At 46.3% G+C, this 15,758-nt stretch overlaps 1 protein-coding gene across 1 annotated transcript in view; it reads right to left on the bottom strand.

Moving 5' to 3' along the window:
- Nucleotides 1-9,057: 9,057 nt before the first annotated feature.
- The window catches only part of Tapt1 (transmembrane anterior posterior transformation 1), a 59,537-nt gene continuing 52,836 nt past the window's right edge, over nucleotides 9,058-15,758 (bottom strand). The window contains exons 13-14 of the mRNA XM_063230129.1: nucleotides 13,475-13,635; nucleotides 9,058-11,211 (exon numbers count right to left, since the gene is read on the bottom strand). Coding sequence (XP_063086199.1) covers nucleotides 10,982-11,211; nucleotides 13,475-13,635 — 391 coding nt within the window. The 3' untranslated portion in view covers nucleotides 9,058-10,981. The remainder of the gene's footprint in view (nucleotides 11,212-13,474; nucleotides 13,636-15,758) is intronic.

Here is a 15,758-nt window from a genome sequence, read left to right as displayed (position 1 = left end):
GGGACATTTGGACCTGGAATAGTAATACCTGGAATAGTAATACCATAGCCAGCTTTCCAGTCTCTGGGACACAATACTTGACAACCTACAACTGTAAAAAGGTGGGGTTGAACTTGGCTCACAGTTCAGGGGATTCAGTCCATTGTTAGCTGACTCCAAGGCAGAAAACTCACAGTGGAAGGGAATGGTAGAGGAAAGCTGGTCACCTACTGACAGTCAGGAAACAGATCAGCCTGTGAAAGAACATCACCCCCCGTGACACATCCCTTCCAACCAGCCCCCACCTTCTAACAACACATTTAGCTATCAACTCTTCAATAGATTGTTCCACTGATGAGCATAACATCCTCATGTTCTAATCACCTTCGAAAAGCCCCACTTCTAAAGACAAGAAACTTCTGGGGGAGATTCTTGATCTAAACCATAACTAGTGGCATGGAGGAATATAATGGCTTTCCGTTGGTTTACAGCAATAGAATTTATTTTGTCTAATAAAATGTTACTCAGAACTCAGAGCAAGGTGCAATCTATTTCTTAAAGACACAAGTACCTGCTGATTAGAACAGCTGGAGGCCTTTGCTGTGCCCTTGGAGTGGCTGGAGCATGGGGAGACAGTCAGATGTCCAGGTGTCCTCTTAAGAGCAAGGACAGCATCCCAGAGAACCATCACCCAGCAAGCTGACACTGGGGGCGCTGCTCCTGGCAACTGCAGACTGTAAGGAGAACCTGCCACTGCTCCCTCCTATGTCCTGGGCCACTGATCCTTGTTTCCAAAGCCCTGAACCCTTCCCACCTCCTGAGCAACTCTAAGGTACCTTAGGGAAGGAGCTTAGAGATCCCTGCTGCAACACAGAGGATGGGTCTCCCATAATTTGATGTGCTAGAAGTCTGTGAATTGGGGATTAGAGAAACTAGTGCCAGCATTAGGCTCCACTGAATTGCAGGGATCTGTCATTACCACATCCTGATCATTTCTCTTCGCTACTGTCTGGGGACCCTGTCATCCCAGAAAATAGAGGTCATGTTTCTTTGTTGATTATTTTTTGACGACTGATTTCCAACCAAGCTTTGTGGTAATGTACTGAAATGAATGCACAGCAACACAATTCCCATAGATACACAGTGAGTTTTAAATGGCTATTTGTTTGTTTGCTCATTTGTTTACTTATTTGCTTATATATTTACTTATTTTAAACTAGAGTCTTACTATGTTGCTCAGGCTCAGATTCTAGAGCTCGAGGAATCCTCCCTCCTCAGCCGCTTGAGTAACTGGTACTCCTGTCAGAGCTATGCAAACAGCTCAATCAGATAACTTTCTCTTATATAATGCAGTACAGGAAAAGTGATCCTTTGGGATTCTCCCTCTCACCTGGCATGTTGAATGAATGCAATAATATCAGGTAATGAGTTGGGATTCCTTTTCAATAAGAGTCTTTACTCAAAACTTGATAGTACAGACTTCTGCAGCACCCACAATGATGGGTTAGGTAAGTTCTTCCCTACAAGCACCGTCCAGTCACACAGGTATCATGGACCTGACGCCTCTTTTTTATCCACTGACCCTGACAATCACATTTGTGACAAAAGGAAGCTGACACTCCACAATAGCAGGAGCCAGAGCTGGTACTTGTGTTAAAGTAAGTGTAGAAAAGACATGTGATTAAAAACAATCTGACGAAGCACCGCTTCAAGGAAGAGGAAAAGATGCAAATATGCTTTACTTCTGAACACAAAGGAGACTGAAGTCCTCTTGGGGAATGTGAGGACCACTTCATATGAGAGTTCTGTGTCCTCCATCTCTGGGCAACACTGATGGAGGGAACCAGAAGCTAATGTGTGCTAAGTCCTGGGCTGGGTCCATGTACCTAATGCTCCATGTGCTGGGCAAGAAGATGTGAGCCACAGTTCCACCTGGCACTGCCGTCCAAAGCCATTTGGAGAAAGCTGCTGTTGTGTTTGATACATTGTATAAATTTGAGAAGTTTGGAAGTTTAACTGAGAGACTCAGCAGGGAGCCTGGGTCCTTACTTTGTGAATGTTCTCATCCTATGCAAGAGAAGAGCAAGGAGATTTTGTCAGTGGTACACTCCCCCTGGAGGAGGGGGTAGCCTGCGTGCAATATAAGGGAAGAGAAGATAGAATATAAGGGAGGAGAAGAGGCTTGTCCCCCACCTTTTGTTCTGGCTGCTTTTGCTCAATGCAGCCTTGAAGTGTTGGGTACTCTGTCTGGGCAATGACAGAAAAATAGCCAAGACAGCTGTAGTGGTGAGTTTAAACAGGATTGTAGGAGAGCTGTGTGTTTGAGAAGACAATGGGAAAATTTATCCTACTGGAGAGAAAGAGTACAGAGAAATACCACAATGGAACACATCTGCAGAAATGGTGCAGGTCCTAGTGAAAAGCCTTGGGTGGGCCAGTCTGTCACTGGAGAGATGAGCCCAGGAGGGAAGGTGGCTGGAGGTCTGAAAACCCCTACACAGGTCCAGGGCTCCCACAGGACTGTCCTGCAGTAGCAAGGCCCTCCATGCCAGGATAGTTCACGTAACCATCCCAGTCTTGCCTCTTTCCCAGAGCCCAAAGATGGGGATCCCTACCCTGGGTGTGCCTGTGCCTTCTGCACACTGTCTACACCTATAAATACTGCCCTGCCTTAGTGTCTGAGGTTGGATTAGCTTGGCTTTGCTGCCAATCAGTTGAGGGTTCTTTTGCTCAATTCACATGGAAACCATGAGTTGGCAAATTGCATCTCTGCTAGCAGTCCTGATGTCACCAGATGACACTGGATAATGCTGGATGCCAACAGCTGACACAGCCACTTAGAGTAAGCCTGGCCCCTATGCTTGTAGCCAATATGACTGACAGATGAGAGGGGTTTGAGAGGCTTTTGCCTAGCTGATTAAATGGCCAATGAGACTAGCATGTTATCTGCTCCTTCCCCATTCCTATTCTGAATAGGTTGTGATGCATGGAAGTGCAGCATCTATCTTGAGGCCACAAGGATAAAATGAACTTGCTGCTGTCAAATCACTAACCAGTGTGCTTGCATGGCTTTGGCCAGGTTTGTTATGTGAGACGAGTCATTACCTACTCCTAGAGCTGCTGGTATTGGGTCTATAACTCCAGCAGCTGAAAGCAGTTGAACCTTGTCCAACTAGTGGGAGTCCAGCTCAAATGCCTTCGTACCCACAAACCTTGGTACACCCTCTCTGCACCCTGCACCTACTCCCTCTATACGGATGATTCTTATTTCTTCTGCTCTGGATCTGAATGATAGTGACAATTGATTAACCTTCGAGCCCCCTTGTCAGTACCTCAGCCATGCTTAGAGCCGTGCAGGTAAATGTTTGCGGGCTAAATTTGGTGAAATGGTTAAAACGTGAGATCATTTATCCTTTAGACTGTGAAGGGCAGGAAAAGGAAGGACTGTCTGCTAAGATACTTATTTTTCATTATTTCACCTAACATGCAATGATCCTGAGAGGTATTATTTTCATTATATGCACAGAAGAGGAACATTGGAGAGGGGAGACTGCTTGGCCAACGTTCCATGTGAGGTAGGGGTGATTCCTCCATCCACTCAGTTCTCTGTGACTCCAAAGCTCCCCCTTTTCCCCACTGTCTCCAGCAGCCTTTGTGAAAACAGCCTCATTTTGCAAAAAGAAGAGGAAGTTTCCCCTCATGTAAGTTGTTCCTTAGAAAATAGTTTTTTGAGATTGCTTAATAGAATGTGAATTAGGAGACAACTCTAACAGGCCAACATACTCAGTGATCCCCAAGAAGAGGGACTGAGGTTCAGAGGATACCAGTGGATGGTATTGCTCAGTTTCATTGGTGTCTACCATCTTTCCAACTTGTCTTTTTTGAAACATCTGCCATGGGAAGTAAAAATAACTGCCTCTGAAGGCCCAACTTTAGAGTGGCCTCAGCTGACTAGAGAGGTTAATAATTGAAAGAGGGGCAAGGAAAAAGAGCAAGGGAAATTTACTTTCCACAGAGTGAAAGGGTGGGTGTTAGGAGCCATTGAAACTGGAAATTGAACATGCATGCAGGGCCGCATGCAGGGCTGCTGCACGGCTGGGGCAAAGGTAAGATAATGGCTGAGGACAGCTGACTCCAACTCATTTAACTAAATAAAGACTGTAGCAGCAGGCATTTCACCCTGTAGTGAAATGCAATGTGGAGTTTTTTTCCTAAGATACTTCCCCTAAATTAACATAATTTGTGACTTAGAAAATTCCTTGAACCACTTCCAAGGTCTGTTCAATTTCCTGTGTTTTCTACTCTAACCTCCTAGATAAATACAGGCTATTCAGAAACATTCCCTGTCTTAGCCACTAGAATCCCCAAACTCTGTAGAGGGGTTTGATCCTCCCGGAGCCCTAAAGTCATACCACTTATTTCATTTATTTAAGCCTTTGCTGTATATTTGTTTGGGAGATTGGGGATCTAGGCCAGGTCCCTGATACATGAGAGAGCATTAAGGGAATGGATTGGTTAATTCATTCAAGCATCTATTCTTCCCTCAGAAACAAAAAGCAGTGGCTGGCCAGGCACAGTGATACACATCTGTAATCCTAGCACTTCGGAGGCTGAAGTGGACTGTGGTGAGTTTGGGGCCATCCTGGACTACATAGTCAGGCACTGTCTTAAAGAAAGAAAGAAAGAAAGAAAGAAAGAAAGAAAGAAAGAAAGAAAGAAAGAAAGTAAGAAAGAAAGAGAAATGCAAGCAAGCAGATTAGAATGCAAAATAGCAGATTAGAATTTGGAATTTTAACTTTTCTGGTCCAAATTTAGGGTCCTTGCACAGAATTTGTTATTTCTTCCCCTTAGTGCAGTCTTTGCTCAGACACCCCACAACAGAGACAGTTCGTGAATGCCCCGTGACTTCTTTGTTAAATACAAAGGCCTTGTATTTAACAGCTCACACTTTTTTTCTTCCTTCTCTCTTTAAGGGTAGCACAGAGCAAGAGTGCCAGGAGACATCCAAGTCTCGCCGAGGGCTTGGCCTAATCTCGGGAGAGCAAAGAACTTCTGCCTTTTTGTGAACTCATTTGGATGCCCTAAAGGATTGGTTGAAACTTCATTCATTAAATATTTTTAAAGTCATCAAGAAAAATATTAATACCAAGAAGAAAAATTAAGGATATAAATATCTCCCCAAGTTATACGAAGAAAATAAAAATTAGCTAATATTTATATTGAAATATTTAATCACGATCTTAAAACTACACACCCCTTTCAAATGCCTTGAAAGTTAGTAAAAAACCTAGAGGACAGAATCAATGCATGGCTGGTGAGTATGTGGGCTCCTGGCACCCTCATGCTAATTACCTCTGGAGGGCAAGACGCACATGTCTGAAATCATCAGTAGCCTTTGTCCAAGAAATTCCAGCTGTAGAAGGGATCCCAAGAAATGCACAATTGCCCAAATTGGAAAAAAAAAAAAAAAAAAAAAGGATTGTGCAAATTACAATCTGGCCATACATGGAATTTTATGCATCTATTGAAAACATTTTGAATTACTAACATAGAAGAATGCTTGGCACATGTGAAAGACAGTCTGCTAAACCAGCTGGTAGGGTGGTGTCTCATCACAGTATCTCTGCCTGTGGATACCTGTATCTGTGTATGGAGTGTCGCAAAGTCTGGAGGAGCATGTGCCAAGTTAGAGGGTGCAACTGTGTGCATTCCTTTCATTGCCTCCACTTTTGCCTACATCTCCTGACTGTTCTACCGCAACTGCTTATTATTTGAGAATCTGAACTAATGACAGCCTTTAATGCGCCAGTAGTATTTGCACCACTGGAGTCAGGAAGAGGCTGCTCCCCCCACCTTCTCCTGTTTATCACAGCAGTGCAGGCATATTCTTCTCTCGAGCTGGAAGCCCTGTTTAGCAGGCATGTGCTGGTCCTGCACTCCAATACTGGAGCACGAGGGCTTGGCTTTGTGGTTGGCACTGGGATTCCCCCCGCCCTATCTGCCTGCACTACACACCTCGCAGCACTAAATCAGAAATCAAAACCAGCAAGGGCATCACATAAGTCTACATTGTTCTGCCTCATGCTTCATGACTCCTCAGCGAGAAACAGCGATTCAACAGTGTAAGCAGGAGAATCAGAGGCATCCGTTCATAATCCAACCTAAAAATAACGCTCAGCAAAGCCAATGTATGGTGAATTAGAATCAGATGAGCATCTGGAAAATGTGAACTGAAGGGTGGGCAGACAGAATGGAAAATCTGTTAACTCTACAGGTTTTTGTTAGAAAATGATTTAAGAAATTTTGTGTGTATGGGTGGCAGCTCACGTTTATGACTGTCCTGAGGTCTGTAGGTCACATAGTAACCAAGGACAGGCTCTGTGATCAGATGGGCCAGGGTTGAAATCTTGGCCGTGTTGCTCCCAGTTTGTTAAGAGCTCCTCTATAAATGGGACTTTGCAGGGGTACTGTGGAAATTAAATGAGGTAATGAATTAAAATGGGTCTTGAGTGATGAATTGAGGTGGGTATTCGGCAAGTACTGGTTTAAACATTACTATTAATACCAGAGCTCATATTTTAAGACAAGGCTTGAGGGCTCACTGATTAGGGGTGTGGGGCGAATGAAGCTTGCTTTGGAAGAGTTGGATGTCTCATTAGAGCTGTTTCAATGCTAAAATTTCACCATCTTAGGACCTAGGTCATAACTGGTATTTCAAAGAGAAATGAACTTATTTATATCCACTATATCACAAGGGGAGGGCCTCTTTTTTCCTGTTGTATTTTTTCAAGTAAAGATAGCGCTATCATTTGGATCTCAAAGGTTTCCCTGAAGGACAAAGTAAAGGCTTGGTCCCCAACATGGCTGTACTGGGAAAATCGTTAAGGAGGTAGGCTTTGTGGGAGGTTTTTAGGTCACAGACTATGGGTTTCCACTCCGTCTTCTTTCTCCCCGTTTCCTCTCTCTTCCTTTTTCTTCTTTTCCCTTTTTGCACATGCTAGGCAAACTCTTAAGACTGAGCTATATTCCTAGACCTTTTTTTGGAGATAAGGTCTTCCTAAGTTGCCCAGTCTGACCTCCAACTTATGATCCTCCAGTCTTAGCCTCCTGAGTGACTGGGATTTCGGGCGTAGGGCACTGCACGTGCAGCCTTTCAATAAGTTGAGCATTTCAAGGGTTACAGTGATGGGAAGATGACTAAAACAGATGGGTAGCATGTGAACATTCACGACTTGCTTCATCTTGCCCGTAGCTTCTTCCTATCTGTTTGTTCCCCTGGATGTGAAGGCCCTATCCAGTACATGGCTGCTGGGAATGGGGCTCAGAGGTGTGTTCCTTCCATCTCCCCTGAAGGGCCCACCGGCAGGGGCTAGCATGACTCTGGGAATTATATCAAAAGACTGCCAGATTTGAGAAGTGCTCATTATTATGACCAACTAATAAGAAACAAAATTAGACAAAGTGGTTCTTCTCTATTTGGCAGTGTCAGGGCTGAAGAAGGGCTGGATGGGTGTAGACTCGTGTCTCAGTTCTGTGGCACGCAGGTGCCTAGAGGTGGCTGAGCTTTGACCAGGCCAGGCTAGACTCCTGGCTCTGACCTGGTGTGACCGTTTGTTAGATGTTTTGAATACATCAGGCTTGGCTACTTCTGAGAAAGCTTAATGCTCAGCTCATGGGTGCTGGGAATCCAACCTCAACTGCCACAAGGGTCCTTATCTTTTCCTCAATGAACAATAAATAGTAAATGGGAGCAAGCAAAAGGGAGTATTTCCAGGAGCCTGGCACTGCTTTATATGAAGGTTTCCAAATAGACCATTTCTGACTGCCTGGTGTACACAGACCCCCAACGTCTGTGGTTTAGCACCAAAGGCATTTCCCACACTGATTTCCCTCTCAGTGCAGTCCAAGCTGTTCTAAGCGCACCAGCAAATCTGCTCATAGGCATTCAGGGACCAGCCGCCTTCTGCTGCCTGCCTGTCACCTGAGGGTGCTGTGCATTTAACTGTACAGGGCTGGTTTCCAGCCAGTCAGAAGGACTGAGAAGGTGAAAGGGGCCCTGTCTCGAGAGTCCTGGCCTGAAAATAGCATGCACCCCTCTGCTTCTACCTTCCAGATGAGGACTCAGCACTTGGCTGGATGCAATGGAGAGGGCCTGGGATCTGAACACAGGTCTCCGCCGGGTGGCTGTGTGGCCAGCTACGACCCTATGCTTACTGTCCAGAACAGAATTCTAGTGTACAACTAGGAGCTGTTATTGGAAAAGTATTTTCTTGTTTCTTTCTACTTTATAGAAACACTGTAAAATGGCTACAGAATCTTACTTCAGCCAAACAAGGAAAAAAATCAATTTTACATAAAAATGTCAGTGCTGCATTAATAGATCTGAGGAAACCTGAGAGATCATGTGTTTGCACGACACCCTGTGACCCTAAGAGTTCATGGGCTCGCTGCTTCAGCCGTCCCCAGAAGGCAGGGCAATCTCCCACTCCCCGCAGTTAACCAATCTTTGTGGGAAAAATAAACACGTGAAATCCAAACATACCAAAACAGTGCGATTTAAAATTACACCGTGCGCTCCTCTCCCCCTCTGTGAGTTAAGAGAAGCAGCGGGATAGATTCTGAGAGCTAACTGCAGTAGCTTTCATGCTGATGGAGAATGAGCCTCTGGTCTCAACGCTGACCCAAGGCCCAGGAAGTCTGGACAAACCCACGAATGACATTTGGCATTTCTGCTTTGATTCCCCGGGAATCAAAAGAGTCTGTCTGACCTATGCTGTGCCTTACTTAATTAGGTCCTTTTAAAAAATCAACACCGCAGCACTGTTTTGAACTCAGCTCCCAGATGTGAAAAGTGTATTACGTGGCACATGAACACTTGCAAAAGCTTCCAAGGGCTGAAAATCTATGACAAAGGACTAGGCTAAGGGAAAAAAGTGAATGTTTTGCCACCATTTAGAACCGGAGAATAACTGAAAATAAGACTGTTCCATCATTTGTACATTCAAAATAAATTCTTACTATGGTGTAGGAAATCCATGCCACCCCAAACAACAGTGAACCAAAATAAACTTAGTGACCTTTTTAAAAAAGATTACAAAATTGAATTTATTGAGTTTCACACAAGATGCACTTATAAAATTAGTACTGAATGCCGTTATGACAGAAGAAGTGAGTATCATCCCATACTCCGGACAGCATCTGCGAAGGAAATCAAAGTCTCCTGAAAACAACAGCCCAGTAACAAGGTAATTCAAGCGGAACCGAAAGAGATACCCGAACCATGTTCTTGCTCTGAGCAGGGCTGTATCTAGCAAACCCCTCTCCAAACTATTCCTATTCACAATGAACACTGTTCCTTTTGCTGGTGAAAAGGAGATGAAAAAAAAAAAAAAAGTAGACTTAAAATGAGGGGGGAGTCCAATGAAATGTATATGAAACAATTCAAATCTTATGTTTCAACTTAAACATATTTCCTGGTTTCACAAGGCATTTCTGTACAATCTCTTTGACATCAATCTTTAAATTTCTTTAATGGGTGCAAAATGCTAACATTCACTTTTGTATTTCCAAGGAACAAGCCAAAGCATGAAAGCTTGGTATACTTTCCCAGGAATCTGACGACACTGAACACTGGCCTTCTGCACAGAGGAGCCTGAACCTGCTGTGTGAGGCTGGACTGCAGCCTCCAAACACCAAAGCCAACAGTACCACCATCTGGACAGTTCTAAAGCCAGAGCGGTAACAATTTTTATAGAAATGCAGGAAGAATTCTCAGGACAAAATGGGGCAGAAATAACTTGTCCTGCGATGCAAGCCGTGAAGTAGTGCCAAAGCAGAAACGGAACCCTGATCACAAAGGAAACCTGGAAGCACCTTGCGGCTGCTGCTCCGGTCATCCACACTCTAGTGCCCCCGCTGGACACGCGTCTGCGGACCCCGAACACGGGGGCTGGCTTCCATATGAGGCCCTGCCTGGTGTACGTCTGCTGCTGCTCCCTCCCCACACGGGACACCGGTCTGTGGGACAGGGGCCCGCCGACATCCCGGGGAGGAGGAAGGCACTGCACAGCGTAAGCCCCAGCCAGAGGATGTTGCTCAATCCATCTGGAGTATTTAAAACTTACTTTCAAAATCCAGTTAAAGTTGACAGTTTTGAATTTCTTACACTCACAATTTCTCAGCCTATGAGCACCCAATCCTTTAGCTGTCAACAATCAATGAAGAATTAATTTTAAAGCAAATCCAGTTAACCATACCTTAAAGTTAGCACTGTTGTTTTTTCAGTTATAAAATGCCTTTCTGTACTAAAATTCCTATCTTACTCACTGCAATTATATATTACTCAACTCACATTTTGCTTTAGAAAGTAAACTGAAAAATAATGAAGTATTTTCTCAGCGGTGAATAACTTTAAATTTTTTTTTTTGTTTTAAATAAATGAACTGGCATAGGGCTTTTAAAAATTATTTCTATGAAATGCTGTTATTCATTATGTCCCGTTTAAGGTAGCCTTTTATTTTGATTCAGATGTATCTTTAGGATATTCTGGTGGTGAGGACACTTATCTTGACTTATGTTTAATTTTTTGATGCTTTGGCAGGTGAAGGCTGGAAAATGCTTGTGAAAACAGCGTGAGTGGAAGGTGTTTCACGGTAGAAGCTTCACAGTTTCCCAGGTAGCTCCACACATTGAAGAGGCCTTGGGCAAGCTCGTCGCTCCCTTGAAGCCCAGGCTGAGGTGGCAAAGAGCTCCAGCCACTGCCGCCGCCTGGCCCACTCCACCAGTCGCCGCCGGCTTCCCAGAGTCAAGGCTGAGGTCACCGGTGCTCTGTGATCTGACCTTCAGCCAGACCACATCACTGGAAGAAACAGACTAAGATTTGCTTGCCATTAATAATTTAAGTTTTTAAATAAATATTTAAGTGCCATCCCGGCACCTGTCTGTCCAGGCGGCAACATGTGCTGCCCAGGGTCCAGCAGCCTCAGCATACAAGCCACAGGCGTCAGTCAATCCGGTTTCCACAGATTGTGAACCTGTCTATCTCTAGCAAATCTTTCTTTGAGGATCTGTGTTTTAATTCGGAGCTGTCCTGTGTTATGTCCTTTTCATCACCATCTGGAGTCGTCAGAAATTGATCAGAATTGCTGGTCACAAGTAATGGTGTGACATTTTCCTTCTGAAGAACAGGCTGGCTGGTGACTGAAGCAGACAGGTTTTCTTCTGTGGAAAGGCCTGCGGAAAAGCAGATGCACTGAGTTAGCAGATGACCCCCTCAGCTTAGCAAGTGCAAGAGCGCATCAGTGCTCCTTCTTCAGCTGTACCAAAAGAAGTGTCATCATCTTCCCTCTTAAATAATCCAATAGCCAACTGCAAGCAGCCTGGCTTCACTGTTGGCTCACTCAGGATTTTACAGAGGGGTATGGTGGATCACACAGACAACACCGGCATCCAATCCTGAAAAGTCCGCGAGTCCTCTAGCATAGCACTGTCCCATGCAACCACACTCTCCTGTGGCTGCGGCCAGGTCTGAAACACCAGCTCCCTACTCAGGACTTCAGGTCAGTGCTGAACACGCTCTAGTGCTTCCCACCTCCTTCCCAGTAGCTGTAGCAAGGCTGAGTCTTATGCCTACTTCTGGAGTTTCCCAATCAGAGGGAAAAACAACCAACCTAACTAACTGCCCAGCGTTTGTTTCAGGCCACAGGAATCCAGCAGCCCAGCCTTTGGACACTTCAGCCGGCCCGGACTAACCGATCTCTAACTGTACATTTAGTCCTTTGAAGCATGGCTTTTCAAGCTGAGAGTGCAGTGTCGCATGCTGCATCCATTTAGGATGAGTTCTGCCATGTATGCCTGCTGCTGAAACTACTGCCACTGAGGGGCGACAATCACGCCTATCTCTCCGGGACCCCGCTGTCTCCTGTGTTTTGGAATGTGATGAACCTGACACTATCCTGAGCATACCCCGCCCTGCCTCACCTCACCATCCTCCCAAGTAGTCTCCAGCCTGTGGTCTCCTGACCTGCAAGATGCCCCTCCCAACCACTTGTCCTAGGCATACTCCCTGTCACAGGAGTCCTGGTCCTCGTCCTGCAGCACATGCTTCAAGGTTTTAGCCCTGACCGACTCCTGAAAGTGAGACTGGCACTGAGTGCTGTCTTTGTGAGTAAGAGCACAGCCGCAGATCCGCTGGTCAACGAAAACGTGCCAGCTCCACTCCCTGGACTGCACTTACATGCGCCTCATAACGAGCAAACTGTCTGCAGCTTTCTACGTCACTCTACTTTAGCTTCGGGTCAAGCACATGTGGTGAGTATGGCCTTGTTTCCCTGGAAGCTCGGGTCCAGCTCGTCTCCTTTGATCTATCCAAGTTACACTCTGCACTGAGCCGTGAGCTCCCTGCACTTCTTAGGCACCATGAGTAACCTGTCTGCTTCTCACCTTTGGATGTAGCTGAGGCAAGGTCCTTTCCTCGTGACCACTGCGATGCCTACTGTATCATCTCCCCAGGGGAAAGGAGGCCCTAAGCCATCACTCATGTGACCTGGCACACAGCCCCTCTGTGACCCAGCACATGGCAGCTCCAGACATACAAATAAACCATGTCGAGGAGTTTTCCAAACAAATCCCTAAGTGAAAGGAGAACTGTCATCCTTTGTTGACACTGTCATCCTGCGTTCTGTGCATCCACGAGTGACGAGTTTGTCAGAACCCCAGTTCCTCCTTCATCCCATTCACGCAGAAGCCCTGGAATCATCCTTCACTTCTCTCTTCCTCTCACCCCCGATCATCAGCAGACCCTGTGACCTGATCTTCAGATCTACCCAGAATCCAGCCTGGCCTCCTTGCTGCACCACTTCTGGCTGCTGCATCAGGCAGATCTGCAGGTCCCTGCCACCTTCCACAGGGCTCCAGAAGGACACCGTGCTGCTCCTGGGTTCCAAGCCCTGTGCCCATCATGGCGGCATCAAGGCCAACATTTTCAGGACGGCCTGCAGGCCCCTGGGTAACCTGCAGCTCTCTGTGGCCCCTCACCCTGCTCCAGCCCCCGTGGCCAGGGTGCCGACATCCTAGCCCTTGGACTTCGCTGTCCTCCAGGACAACACGCAGCGCTGCTCAGTGCCACCGTCTCAGCAGGCCGCCCCTCCCTGACCCTGCCACGCTGTACAGCCTCGCCCTGCTGGCAGGATGGGCGCTTGCCTGTCCCCGCTCTAGACGTTCAGGGCCCCTGCCCTTTCCCTTGCTCCTGGCATGTAACCAGCGCTCCATACCCATCTGAACAACAAAGGAACAACTGTGAAAATTCCTGCACTGTGTTCTGTGCATCCATGATGACAACTAAAATGCAACCACTAAAATCCCCACATGGCAAGTGAAGGGAACCAAGGCTTCGAAGCACTGAGAAGTGTTGACTGAAAGCTAAGTTTTATCAGGAAGTGTTCAGATGATTAACTTGAAAATGGTTCAGGGAAACACTGGAAAGAACCCGACGTACCTTGTGAGGATTTACATTTGCTCTGCGATTTGCTGGATGATTTGCCTGGAGTGCTGGTTGGGGGAGGATTAAACAGCTTTTCTTCCATCTTGGCTTCCTTCACATATTGGCACGATTTCCCCAACAGCACAATGCTGTTAAGTATTTTCAGGGAGATCAACCTACAACCAGAAACACAGAAACAGGCACTGCTGGGGTTCGCAGGTGCCTCTCTGGCCAACGACAGGCATGCGGCGTGGGAGAATGGGGCAGCCCAGGAGTTGGGGGGCCTAGACTGAGGGGCACAGGCTCCTCACACAAAGCCTGTGCTTCCCGGGTTTTTTTATCCAGAGGAAAAACTTCTGACAAATTCCTCAGCTCTCACAAGAAACTCCTAAACATTTAGGAGTTGTCCTGGTATTTAATTACTTAATGTTTACTTTCTTATTACACAACACACACTCGGTACATATAGAGCAGTCGGTCAGTCACAGGCAGGAGGAGGGAGCACCTGTGGGGACAGGGCACCTGCTGGGGTCAAGGGTCTCGGTGGGTCCTGTGGGACCTGGACAAGCTCCTCACCCAGGGGAGCCGAGCAAGGTGCTCAAATCAGTGCTCAGCCAGGAAATGTGCGGCACATCTGTTCAGTGTTCCACTATGCTGGTGTCAGTTACGCCCTCATACAGTAAGGGTGCGTCTTTCCATGTCAGTTAAAGGTTTTTAGTGACAGACATTATTATTATTTTTTTGGTACCGAGGATAAAAAAATAAGCAGGCACTTATGCCACTGAGCTAAATCCTCAGCCCTGATAGACATTATTATAAGTAGGCTTAAAAATGTTTAATTCAGACTGGGCATGGTGGTACATGCCTGAAATCCTAGCCCTCCAGGAGGCTGAGGCAGGAGGATCTCAAGATGGAGCCCAACCTGGGCAATTTAAGGACTCAGATCCCGTCTCAAAATGAAACGTCTGGGAATACAAGCCAATCTGAAGGCTGTGGACTTAATTACCTGTGCCATAAAAAGAATAAAAAAAGAAAGAATGTTTAACTTTATGGGTCAGCAAAACCCCAAAGGCCCTACTTCTTCAGATTTCAAGTATTTTGCTTCTATTAAGTTTCTGATTAAGAAAATTTATGTCAAATCTGCATTTCCTTAATTAAGATAAATTGCTAGACATCTGTACTTATAGAAGTAGAATTTTTGGATTAAAAGATATTTAATGTTTTAATGCACAAGATATAAATCTGACAAAAAATTCTGGAGGAAAAAGCTGTCACTGGCATCTTGCTCATGCTCTGAATATAAAACAGTAGGCTTTAAATGATACACAAGGAGGCTCTGTGCCAGTGGGAACATGTGGAAGAGGTGGGCGGTGGCCTGTGGGCCCTGTGCCATCCCCTCCTGCACCCCATAGCTCCCATCAGGTCTGGGTCTGGCATCCCCTCCACCAGCCACGTGCTTCCCAGGCAGGCGGGCAGGCAGGTGTTCATCCTACCCAGCCGATCAGGCAGGCGACAGCTCAGGCCTCCTTTCCTCAGTTACCATGTTTTCTTTTCAACACTTATGGTCAGCTATCCCTTGAGAATGCGTTGCTTTCCCAGCTGATGTCTATTTGGTCCCTAGAATGTCTGTGACACCAGGCCAGAGCCCTCCTCTGGCTTCTGACTGACCCTTGGGCCCCAGCAGTGCCAGAGGACTGGGTGGACGCAGGGTGGCCAGGCCAGCGTCCCTCTCCTGTGGGCCACAATGAGTAGGGGAGCGGCTGGGCATGGTGGGAGAAGCAGAGTTTGGATGCCGGTGGGATTACTGAATAAAAGTCCACAAGGAGAAGGTGGCTTTGAGAAAGTTTGTGAAGCAGAGAGAATAATTTGGGAATTACTCAGAGACATGGAGTCAGAATAATCAGGATGCGGAGAGACAGATCAGCAGCCTGGTCAGGATGGACCAGGCAGGTGGAGAAGGGCTAAGACTGGAGGTGAGAGGTGAGTAGGAGGGGTCAGTAATTCAACCAGAACCACCTGCTGGGTGAATTGTGCTCAGGCGCTAACTAAACAGAGGCTTCCAGGCAGCTCTATATACGTGTCACTTTCGGTTCGGTTATATATAAAAATGCTGTAACAATTAGCTTAGTAAGCCAAGACAGGAGCAATTACAGTAGTTTCACATGACACATACAGTACACTGCAAGGGACTCCAAGCAGTGGTGTAGGAACATGCACCAGAATGTGAGTGTCTCATGACTTTTAATGTCAAAACAATGAAACAGACAATATGATACAGCACCACGGTTGGAAAATGGTT

The sequence above is a fragment of the Cavia porcellus genome, unplaced genomic scaffold (assembly GCF_034190915.1).
Source record: "Cavia porcellus strain 051 isolate PalLab524CR breed Dunkin Hartley unplaced genomic scaffold, mCavPor4.1 scaffold_18, whole genome shotgun sequence".
In the NCBI taxonomy this organism is placed as follows: Eukaryota; Metazoa; Chordata; class Mammalia; order Rodentia; family Caviidae; genus Cavia; species Cavia porcellus.
The sequence above is the reverse complement of the archived record's forward strand: the minus strand, read 5'-3'. Positions and strand labels throughout refer to the sequence as shown.